Below are 12,661 nucleotides of genomic sequence, written 5' to 3' on the forward strand. Positions count from 1 at the left end.
AAAATCCAAATTTTCATATAAAGTCTTGGAGTTAATAAAAGTTTAGCAAAGGTCCTTTAAAAGGTCAATAAATAAAATCTGTTTTTGATTATTAGCTTCAGGTATACAAAACAACATAGTGATTAGACATTTACACCCCTCACAAAGTGATAACCCCCCAATCTACTACCCCTCTGACATCGCACATATCTGTTACAATACCATTGACTATATTCTCTATGCTATACTTTATATCCGTGACTATGTATTTTTTTAATTGTAGTTGACAGTATTATTTTATATTAATTCCAGGTGTACAGCGTAGTGGTTAGGCATCTATATAATTTATGAAGTGATCCCCACAATAAGTCTAGTACCCATCTGACACTATACATAGTTTTTATAATATTAGTGACTATATTCCCCATACTGTATTTCACATTCCCATGACTATTTTGTAACTACCAATTTGTACTTCCTAATCCTTTCACCTTTCTTACCTATCCCCCCAACCCTCCTCCCATCTAGCAACCATCAGTTTGTTCTCTGTATCTACGAGGCTATTTCTGTTTTGTTTGTTCATTTATTCTGTTCTTTAGATTCCACATATAACTACGTGAAATAAGTCAGACTGAGAAAGACAAATAAAATCTATTTTATGCCTCTATACTAGCAACAGAAAATTGAATTTTCAAAAAAGATACTGTTTACAATGGTATAGAAAATATCAAATACCTAGGGATAAATCTAGCAAAAATTATATAAGAACTCCATACAGAAAACTAAAAAGTTTTATTTAAAAAAATTTTTAAAGACCGAAATAACATGGAAGATTGTACCATAATCATATTATGACAGACCCAGTGTTGTAAAAATTTTGGTTCTATAGATCAGTGTTATCTAATAGAAATATAATATGAGCCACACATATAATTGTAGATTTTCTAGTAGCAACATTAAAAAAGTAAGAAGAAACAGTTAAAATTAATTGTACAGTCATGCACCCTATAACGATGTTTCAGGAGATGACAGACCACATATGTGACGGTGGTCCCATAAGATCATAATGGAGGTGAAAAAGTCTTAGTGCCTAATGACATCATAGCCATTATAACTTTGTAGTGACATCATAGCTATTGTAATGTCATAGTGCAATACATTACTCAGGTGTTTGTGGTGATGCTGGTGTAAACAAACATACTGGGCTGTAATTCATATAAAAGTATAGCACATACAATTATGTACACTACATACTTACCACTGTGTTACAGTTGCCTACAGTATTCAATAGAATAACATACTGTACAGGTTTGTAGCCTTGGAGCACTAGGTTATACCATCCAACCTAGGTGTGCAGTAGGCTCTACCATCTAAGGTGTGTAAGTGCCCTCTATGATGTTTGCAGTGATGAAATCACCTCATGATACATTTCTCAGAACATATCCCTGTTACGTGGCACATGACTATAATAGACTGTATTTAACTCATTATATCCAAGACATTATCATTTCAACATGTAATCAACGTTAAAAAATGATTATTGACATCTGATACATTATTTTTTCCATACTTATTTGAAACTCAGTGTGCATTTTACACTTAAAATTTGGGCTAGCCACATTTCAAGTGCTCAGTGGCTGTATGTGGCCAATGGCTACCTAATTGTAGAGCATAATTATAGTTTCAATGCAAATCAAATTTAAATCCTTACAAGGTTTTTGTGTGGAACTTGATAAATTCTGATATGATAATACAAAGGACCAAGAATAGCTAAAACACTCTGAAGAAGATCAAGGTAGAAAGACTGCCTTTACCAAGTATCAAATTTTACTGTAAGTATAATTAGGATAATATGGCTTTGAAACAAGTATGGGAAAATAGACTTGTGCAGTAGAATAGAGAACTTGGTAATAAACCTATACATATATGGACATTGATTTGCGACCATTGGACATTGCAGAGCAGTAGAGAAAGAACAGCCTTTTTAAATAAATCATGCTGGAAAAATTGGTATTCATGTAGAAAAAGACAAAATAATTCCTATCTCACACCATACACAAAAGTTATTTCTAAGTATATTACATATGTGTATGTGTGTGTGTGTGTATATATATAAAGGCAAAAAAAATTCTAAGAGTATAGGAGAATATCTTCATGACCCTTGGTTAGGAAAAGTAGTCTTTGGACACAAAAAGCACTAGCTGTAAAGGAATAGACTGATAAATTATTACTACATTAAAATTATTAACTTTTTCTCATCAAAAGATTCCATTAAGCAAGAGTAAAAGAAGAAATTTGCAACACATATAACCAACAAAGGGCTTGTATACAGAATATATCAAGAACTCCAGTCAATCAGTAAGAAAACGACAGCCCAATAGAAACATGGGTAGGGGACATAGGGACTTCACCAAAGAGGATATTCAATGGCCAATAGTCTTGTAAAAAGATGCTCACCCTCATTAATCAGAAAGGGCAAATAAAACCCCAAGCTACAACTGCCTACCCACCAGAATGACTGACAGTACTAAGTGCTGACAGGATGTGGAGCAGTGGCAACTTTCATGCATAGCTGGAAGGACTATAAATACTCAGATAACCACTTTGGAAAGGAGTTTTGGGCATTGTCTTCTAAAATCCGATATATGTATACCGTCATCCAATAATCCCACTTTTAGGCATGCACCCAATTTATATGCACATCAAGAAGCAAGTACAAAGATGTTTGTAGCAGCCTTATTTATAATAGTCCAAAAGTGGAAATTGGATCATTAACAGTAGAATGGATTAATAAATTATGGTATATTTTTATAGTGGAATAAAATGGATTGACAGACTCTCTGTAAATATTTTAGACATAGTCTCTGTCACATATTGTTTATTGTTTGTTTCCAATACTTTCAAAAAGTAAAAACCATTCTTAGCTCAAAAGCCATCCAAAAACAGGCTGAGGTCTTTGCCATGGGTGTAGTGTGCCATATAGCAAAGAAAATGAACAAATCACAGTTATGTGCAACTCACAAGAATGTCGAGCAAAAGCAGTTCGGATAGAAAAGAATGAGTACTGTATGATTCTATTTATGAAGTTTTCAAAGTGGACAAACGAAAGCATGGTTTTTAGCATCCATATTTAGATCACAAAAGCCTGAGGCAAAATTAGTAAGTGGTTACATTGGATGAGGGGTTCTGGCAATATTATGTTTCTTGGTCAGATGACTATTCACTTTGTGGTAAATCATTGAGCAGTGTACTTTGGTTTTGGGATGTTTAGTTTTGTTTTTTGTTTTTGCACTTTGTTTTTCTTCACAATAAAAAAGGTTAAAAACTCTTTGCTATATAAATGAATGTTCACTGAACCATCATCACTCCATCTACTCTAGCCCCTTCCTTTCAGCTAACAAACACACTCTGGTGTTGGGGGAAAAGATCACCCTTTCTTTGACCTGGCCTTCCTTTCAACTTTCTGCACCGTCTTCCTGCATCCTTTCAACACAAAGCCTCTTTGAAGAGTAGTCTTTCATTTTTTTGGCTGCTTTTATCCCACAGCCTGTTTGTCATTCATTCCCACCACTCTATTGAAACTTCTCTCACTGTTGTCATCAGTGATCTCCTGGTTGCTTAAATCAGTGGCAGATTGTTAGAAAATTTACTCTCAGACATTTGTTCACACAATTCATTCAACAGATGCTTGAGGTCTTGCTACACGTACGTAGGATGCAGTATGAACAAGACAGACGGGATCTTCTGTGGTCTCACAGAGCTCACATTCTAGTGGAGGAGACCAGGAGTTAATATTCCAACCAATAAATATGATTATTTCAGGTAGTATTAGGAGCAACAGAGATAATAAACCAGCATATTTTTTATTTTTTTAGTTTTAGGTGTACAAAATAATGTAATAGTTACACATTTACACCCCTCACAAAGTGATGCCCCCCAATCTACTGCCCCTCTGACATTGAATATAGCTGTTACAATTCCATTGACTCTATTTCCTATGCTGTACTCCACATCCCGTGAATACATATATATACCGGGTTTCCCGAAAATAAGACCTAGCTAGACAATCAGCTCTAATGCGTCTTTTGGAGCAAAAATTAATATAAGACCGGGTCTTATTTTACTATAATATAAGACCGGGTCTAATATAATATAATTAATATAATATAATACCAGGTCTTATATTAATTTTTGCTCCAAAAGACGCATTAGAGCTGATTGTCTGGCAAGGTTTTATTTTCAGGGAAGCACGATGTGTGTGTGTGTGTGTGTGTGTGTGTGTGTATAGTTCACATTCAGTATTCTACTTCAGCTTCAGGTGTACAGCGCACTGGCATCTACACAGTCTGTGAAATGTTCTCCCTCATAAGTCCAGCACTCGCCTGACATCCTATATAATCCTTACAACATTATTGATCATATTCCACAAACTGTATTTCATGGATGGGAAACCAGGGGATTCTTGAAGTGTGAGGCCAGTGGCAGGGGCAGGAGCCATTTTAGATGGGACAGTTAAGGAAGGTCTGATACTGTCGGCCCCTCTTACCCCCCTTGGCTTTTCCTGATCTCATCAGCTTCTCCATTTTATTCCCTTTTCTTCTAATTTACCGAAATATTTTAAGCATTCCAGACATGTCATTTCTCGCCTACTTCAGTTTGTATCAGTAAAAACTATGGATGCTTTCTTACATAACCACATCTAACAAAACTAGTAATAATGCTTAGGTATCATCTAATACTAGTCTTTAACCAGAGTTTTCAGATTTTCTTCGAAGTGGTATTTTTACAGTCCTGAAAGTCTGCACATTTCATTTGGTTGTATTTCTTTTTTGTTTTGTTTTCTTTGGTTGTATTTCTCATACAAGAACAGAAGCTTCTGTTCATCTAGAACAGTCTATCCTGTTTTTCTCCTACCATTTGCTTGTAGAAACCAAGTCAGTCAGTTTATAATTCCACTTTCTGAATTTATCTCGTTGAAAGATGAGACCACCTCTCAATAGCTGAAAAAAAGCATAAAGCTGATTCTATTGCTTACTACAGTAAGGGAGAGCAATGCTGATCCTATGGAATCTTTCCAAGCAGAGAAGACCACTGTTCTTATATAGGCTTTGGGGGAAGGGTGGAGTTCAACAATTGGCAGCTTTTCAGGGTCATAAGTAGATTGACATCATCTGTAAGAGTATGGTTACTTGGGTGGGATTGTTGTTGACAAGTTGGCATTCAGGTGTGGTTAGTGGAGGCAGCCCATTCTTGTTTGGCTAATTTTCATGAATGAAGAGCTGTTACTGATTGGTTGGTTTGCAAAAAAAAGCAAACTATGTTCACTTAGGCAAGTTGTCTTTGATCAATTGACTGGATTTTAAACCAGTTCTAGTGGCTCTCTTGTTACCATGGTTACATAACAATTAGTCTTTTGCTAGAAGTGAGGAATTTTGTTTTATTCTCCTTGTGATATTATTCCTTTATCCTATTTTTGGTTAAATGTATTTGGCGATTTTTCATAGTTCTTGCTGTTGCACTCTATTGCATCACATCAGGAGGCTTACTTTACAACACCTAGTCGTGAGGGCTTGTGATTACAGCTGATCCCTCCATTGTCAAGTTCCCTGTCTTTCAGCTGTTGGTTTCATCCACTGATAATCATTACTTGAAACAATTATTTTACTAGGGATTCAAAAATGGTGATTTTTTGTTACTGTTATTTCTTCTTCATTCATTGGCTGATATTTTCCAAAACAATGTACTTTCCCTCGTCAACTAGGGCTATTTAGTTACCTTGAAATAAGGCTCAAACAAGAAGGGCAGAATAAATGCTTAATTCTTAATTATTTCCAATTGTCAGAGCCCTAGATACTTCCAGTAGGGGTGGTGTCCAATGAGTTGGGTTTTTATGTTAGTGTCATGCGGGGTGTCAGGTGGGGTCTCTTCTCCCGCTCCCCACATAAGAACGCAGGACATGGTAAGGCCAAAAAGGAACACCCACAAAGCCATAGATAGAGGAGTCAAACCAATATATTCTCGCTGGCGGCTGGGCTGAAGACACAGGAAGCAGGATCTACATAATCTGCAACCCGCCGTCCTAACAGCAGTCCGAGCTTGCCAGCCACCATCTTCTCGCTAGCCCCCAATTTTTTTTTTGCTAGCGTAGCCACAACCGTTATATTATTGGCCAATGGCTTACAGGTTACAGCTGACGGCCAACTAGCCACAGCTGCTGGCCATCTGATCACAGTTGATGGCCATTTACTACCCGAGCCAGCACTGTGAGGCCGAGAACCTGGAAACTGTTTTTTGGGGGCTTTGTCCCCACAGTTAGTTTTGACCTTTTCTTTTTTTTTTACTATAATGAACTCATGGGATTTAATAATCAGTGTGATTTGACCAATTGCATTCATTTTTTTTATTTTATTGGGGAAGAGGAACAGGACTTTATTGGGGAACAGTGTGTACTTCCAGGCCTTTTATTCAAGTCAAGTTGTTGTCCTTTCAGTCTTAGTTGTGGAGGGTGCCGTTCAGCTTCAAGTTGTTACCCTTTCAATCTTAGTTGTGGAGGGCACAGCTCAGCTCCAGGTCCAGTTGCCGTTTTCTAGTTGCAGGGGGCACGGCCCATCATCCCTCATCCCTTGCGGGAGTCGAACCGGCAACCCTGTGGTTGAGAGGACACATTCCAACCAACTGAGCCATCCGGGAGCTCAGCAGCAGCCCAGCTCAAGGTGCTGTGTTCAATCTTAGTTGCAGGGGGCGCTGCACACCATCCCTTGCGGGACTTGAGGAATTGAACTGGCAACCTTGTGGATGAGAGCCCATGCTCCAACCAACTGAGCCATCTGGGAGGCAGCTCAGCTCAAGGTGCCGTGTTCAACTCTAGTTGCAGGGGGCGGAGCCCACCATCCCTTGCCGGAGTCGAGGAATTGAACTGGCAACCCTGTGGTGAGAGCCCACTGGCCCATGTGGGAATCGAACCGGCAGCCTTCGGAGTTAGGAGCATGGAGCTCTAACCGCCTGAGCCACCGGGCCGGCTCTGCATTCATTATTTTTAATGCCTGAATTGCCCTTTTTCTGATCACCTTTTAAATGTTCTTGTTCCCCAGGGTTCCATCTCTGATATGCTTTCTTCCCCTCTGTGCTCACTTTCGTGGCTGACCTCTTACTCTCAAGATTTTAATTATTCCCATATCACTCTTTCTTACCTTAGCTTACCAGACACCAGACCGATATTTCCATTTACTCACCTGCCTGGCTCTCCCAAAACACATGATGTGCATGACTTAATACTTTTAAACTAAATTTTTCTCTAGCTGCCATTCTTTTCCTCTTCTTGTATTCCCAATTAGCAGCATTTCCATGCAGCCTCTTTCCAAAGCCAGAAACCTGAAAATCATTCTTGATTACTCTCTCTTGCATATGCAGGTATTCACCACTTTCTGTCAGAAATATCTCAGTGTCCCAGCCTTTCCTCTGCATTGCACTGTTTACAGTTCTCAGAGCATGGTGAGCTCCTACCCACACTACTGGACCAAGCCCCTAAGTAGAATGCTTACTACCTACCACTGTTTCCCACTCCAGATCATTTTATAATGCCCTTGGAAGTACCTTCTTGAAAATAAATCTGGTCATGTTAGTCCACTGTTTAAAGACTTCTGCTATATCCCTGTTACCTAATATAGCAGTGTTTCCCCAGGTTTGTTCAACCAGACATTAATTCTACAAAGTGTTAATAGGTTAATAGGTATTCTCTGAGAAAAAGCTGCTGGAAACAAATGTTTAGAAAAATACCGATTTCTTTACTCTAGATTTCTCAGCCTTTTAAATGCAATGTGTTTTTTCTCCAGCAGGGAGGTATAATAGATAGCATTCTACAAACTCATTAGATTATTACACATTTTTTTGTTGCTTTTAACTATCTACAGAGATTAATGTTATTCAGTAAAATGTTGGGGAGATACTGGCCAAATGAATAAATTCCCAACCCTTAGATTGCATTTAAGGCCTTTCGCAATCTCCTGTGTTAAATTAGATAACCCTTTAGCACTCTTCCATATGTCCTTCTGAATTTGTCTCTTAATGTACCAGGGTTGTCTGTATCCGTCTTCCCTACTGATTTTGGGGGGCTGTCTTTGTATCCTCAGCACTAAGCAGTGTCTAGCACATAGTAGCTCCATAACAACACACTGAATAATAAATGGATCTATTTCTGAAATATAAATTTCTCTGCCAGCCATTTTGCCCCGCTCTGTTGTTATTTCCATACTTACAGGATCATTGGTTTCCTTGATTTGTAGGTTGAGAAAAAGAATAAAATTACATATTAGAGCTGCAACAGACCTTCAAGCTCATCCAGGCCAGTGGTTTTCAGACTATGTGCCACAGACTCTTAGATATTCCACAGACCCATTTCCCACCAGCTCTTCTTCCCTGCAGGGCTATTAAAGGGGATGGAAGGAAAAAATAAGCATATGAAGGACATGTTCTTTTAGCAGTTTTAAATGTTGGATTTCTTAAATTCCTTTTGAAAAATGGTTCCAAGGCTACAGTTTGAGAACCACTGATCTAACATCCAATCCCCTTGCTTACGAAGAAGTGGTAATAGGCCGAAGGAGATTGGGTTTCCCAAGGTCACAAAGTTCTTAGTAAAACAGCCAGAACTAAGACTTAGATGATCTTACTCTGACAGTAGTGCTATTTGCAAAATTCTGAAAAATGAAAAAGTTCATGAGAAGATTACCTGAAACCTATGTAACTTTACTAACAATTGTCACACCAATAAACTTAAAAAAAATTACAGACTAAAATTATAATGTGTTCACACCAAAACCTATACACAGATGTTCATAGCAGCTTTATTTGTAACAGCCCCAAACTGGACACAATCCAGATGTCTTTCGACAGGCAAAGGGATAAAATGTGGTACATCCCTGCCATGGAATAATACTGATTAACAATAAAAAGTAATGAACTATTGATACACACAACTTAGATGAATATCAAGGGAGTTAATGATGAGTGAAAAGAGGTTATCTACTATATGATTCCATTTACATAACATTCTTAAAATGACAAAATTATAGAAATGAAGACTAGATTAGTGGTTGCCAGAGGTTAGGAGTTGGGGAGGGAGTTAGCTGGGTGTGGTTATACAGGGGCAACATACAGGATCCTGGTGATGATGAAATGTTCAGTATCTTTACTGTGGATACAGGAACCTACGCATGTGATAAAATGGCGTAGAACTAAGCACACACACGCACAGATGCACACATACACTAGTTAATACTGGAGACATCTGAATGTGATCGGTGGATTGTATCAATATCAATATCCTGGTTGTGATAATGTACTATATAGTTTTTTAAGATGTGACCTTGGGGGAAAATGGGTAAAGGGTATGCAGGATCTCTGTATTCTTACAATTAGTGTGAATCCACAATTATTTTAAAATAAAAAATTTAAAAAATTTTTAAATAAAATACAAATATCTCCAGAAAATAAAATGTTATTCTGTGGGTTTTTTATTTAGAGCCAAACTTGGGATGCCTCAGTTTTTGAGTCCTGAAGCCCAGAGTCTTTTACGAATGCTTTTCAAACGAAATCCTGCAAACAGATTAGGTAAAATTTTTCTTTTTTTGTGTGTGTGTGTTTGTTGGTGTTTGAGTTTATTTTTTTTCGGGGGGGGGGGGGGATGATGGATATTTGTTTTTGTGGTGGGATTATGAAATATTAGGACAAATGTTACAGCAAAGAGTAAATGCACAATATGTATTCCTCCTTGAAATAAAATTATCATTTCATCAAAATTAGTTAATTTTTCATAGGTGCAGGACCAGATGGAGTTGAAGAAATCAAAAGACATTTATTTTTCTCAACAATAGACTGGAATGTGAGTATAGAATGGAAACTTGCTTGAATTTTTAAAAAATAATTAACACATGTCTAAGTCTCTCTTTTTTTACTCCAGAAACTATACAGAAGAGAAATTCATCCACCTTTTAAACCTGCAACTGGCAGGCCTGAAGACACATTCTATTTTGATCCTGAGTTTACCGCAAAAACTCCCAAAGGTAAGGGAAAAACATGAAAACCAAAATAGAAGACTATTTCTTTTCTTCTTCAATCAGAAAATCTTTTCTAGTACAACTCTTTATGCTCTCCTCATATCTCTCCTTCATACTCTATCCCTGCCACCATACCTAGATAATTAGTAAATCCTTTAAAGTAATTTATAGCAGTTAAGATTCTTGTTAAATCTTTTAGCAAATTATGTTGTGCCTTAAACTTTGATACTATTTATGTGGAAAAATTATTTGGTTGTGCATTTATTTACCTGTAGCTATTTTTCCATGAAATACTCCAGTATAAATAGTTCTCTTTAAAACTCTTCTATTAGGTGGTATTCTGGAAGTACTTGTAAAGTTCAAATCCCAAGCATACCTTAAACTTTATGTGAAATATAGTAACTTCAAAATGAATCATATCCTGTATCATGCTTTATCCTAAAATTGTATAAGCAGTGACTATTATACAGAAGTAATCTTTGAAATGATAACCTGTATTTTGTAATATACATAATGGTGTGTTTTTCACTCTAATGCTCTCATTTAGGTGTACCAGACCCCAGGTTTCTCATTGACAAGCAAATAAGTAGAAAATGTACTTACATATATTTTCCATAGAGTACATCATTCAAACTTTACTGTAAAGCTTTCCAGCCAAAATCTTTACAGTCTATGTTGAACATTGATAGCTGTTTATAACTTTTATAAGACAGCCTTAGAAATTTGAATTAACATATGAACAAAATTTTATCAAATACGTGGACAGTGAGTGATATGCATGGATGCAGTGATGTTTTACTTTGCTTTCTCCATACAATTATAGCACTGCTATATTGTATTATGTCCAGATATCGTATTAGGAGAAGTCTTCAGTATAACACTGTCACATTGAATTTTTTTTAATTAAAGATTATTGGGGTGACAATTGTTAGTAAAGTTACATAGATTTCAGGTGTACAATTCTGTCATACGTTATCTATATTTCACATTCTGTGTTCACCACCCAGAGTCAGTTCTTTTTCCATCACCATATACTAGACCCCGTTTACCCTTTTCTACAGCCCCGCTCACCCCTTACCCTCTGGCAACCCCTAAACTATTGTCTGTGTCTATGAGATTTTGTTCCTTCATTTGTTTGTCTTGTTCTTTTGTTGTTTTCAGTTTAATATACCACATATCAGTGAAATCACATGGTTCTCTACTTTTTCTGTCTGACTTATTTTGCTTCACATTATAATCTCTAGATCCATCCATGTTATCACAAATGATACTATTTCATCTTTTCTTACCGCCAAATACTGTTCCATTCTGTATATATAAACTTCTTTATCCATTCATCTATCGAAGGACATTTTGGTTGTTTCCATATCTTGGCCACCGTAAATAAAGCTGCAATGAACATTGGAGTACACGTGTCTTTATGGATAAATGTTTTCAGAGCTTTTGGGTAGATACCCAGGAGAGGGATTGCTGGGTCATATGGTAATTCTATTCTTAATTTTTAGAGGAACCTCCACACTGCCTTCCATAACTGCTGCACCAGTCTGCATTCCCACCAACAGTGTATGAAGGTTTCTTTTTCTCCACAGCCTCTCCAACCCTTGTTACTATTTGTCTTGTTGATGATAGCCATTCTGACTGGGGTGAGGTGATATCTCACTGTGGTTTTTATTTGCATTTCTCTGATGATTAGCGATGTTGAGCATTTTTTCATATGTCTGTTTGCCATTTGTATGTCCTCTTTGGAGAAATGTCTCTTCAGGTCCTCTGTCCATTTTTCAATTGGGTTGTTTGTTTTTTTGTTGTTGAGTTTCATGAGTTCCTCGTATATTTTGGATGTTAGCCCCTTATCGGAGGCACTGTTTGCAAAAATCTTCTCCCATTCAGTTGGTTGCCTCTTTATTTTGTCGATGGTTTCTTTTGGTGTGCAGAAACTTTTAAGTTCCATATAGTCGCATTCGTTTATTTTAGCTTTTACTTCCCTTGTTTTTGGAGTCAAATTCATAAAATGCTCTTTGAACCCAAGGTCCATAAGTTTAATACCTATGTTTTCTTCTATGAAGTTCATTGTTTCAGGTCTTATGCTTAAGTCTTTGATCCATTTTGAATTAATTTTGGTACATGGTGACAGACAGCAGTCCAGTTTCATTCTTTTGCATGTGGCTATCCAACTCTCCCAGCACCATTTATTGAAGAGGCTGTCTTTTCTCCATTTTATGTTTTTAGCTTCTTTGTCAAAAATTATCTGTCCATATTTATGTGGTTTTATTTCTGGGTTCTCAACTCTATTCCATATGTGCCTGTTTTTCTGCCAATACCATGCTGTTTTGATTATTGTAGCCCTGTAGTACAAGCTACAGTCTGGGAGTGTGATACCTCCAGTATTGATCTTTTTTCTTAAGATTGCTTCGGCTATTCAGGGTCTTTTGTGGTTCCAAACAAATCTGATGTTTTTTTTGTTCTATTTCTTTAAAAAATGCCATTGGGATTTTGATGGGGATTGAATTAAATCTGTATATTGCTTTCAGTAATATGGCCATTTTAACTATGTTGATTCTTCCAATCAATGAGCATGGAATGGAATGTCTTTCCATTTCTTCGTGTCTTCTTCAGTTTCTTTTAAAAATGTC

General features: G+C 37.0%; 1 protein-coding gene across 7 annotated transcripts in view; it reads left to right on the plus strand.

Moving 5' to 3' along the window:
- RPS6KA3 (ribosomal protein S6 kinase A3) overlaps positions 1-12,661 on the plus strand; it is a 114,318-nt gene that overhangs the window by 72,077 nt on the left and 29,580 nt on the right. For 6 of the 7 annotated variants that reach the window (XM_081042898.1, XM_081042895.1, XM_081042899.1 and 3 more), the window contains 3 exons: positions 9,497-9,585; positions 9,792-9,856; positions 9,935-10,037. In XM_081042898.1, the coding sequence (XP_080899024.1) occupies positions 9,497-9,585; positions 9,792-9,856; positions 9,935-10,037 (257 nt within the window). The remainder of the gene's footprint in view (positions 1-9,496; positions 9,586-9,791; positions 9,857-9,934; positions 10,038-12,661) is intronic. The other variant, XM_081042901.1, reaches the window with a different exon arrangement.

Source organism: Rhinolophus hipposideros, assembly GCF_964194185.1.
Source record: "Rhinolophus hipposideros genome assembly, chromosome: X".
Classification (NCBI taxonomy): domain Eukaryota; kingdom Metazoa; phylum Chordata; class Mammalia; order Chiroptera; family Rhinolophidae; genus Rhinolophus; species Rhinolophus hipposideros.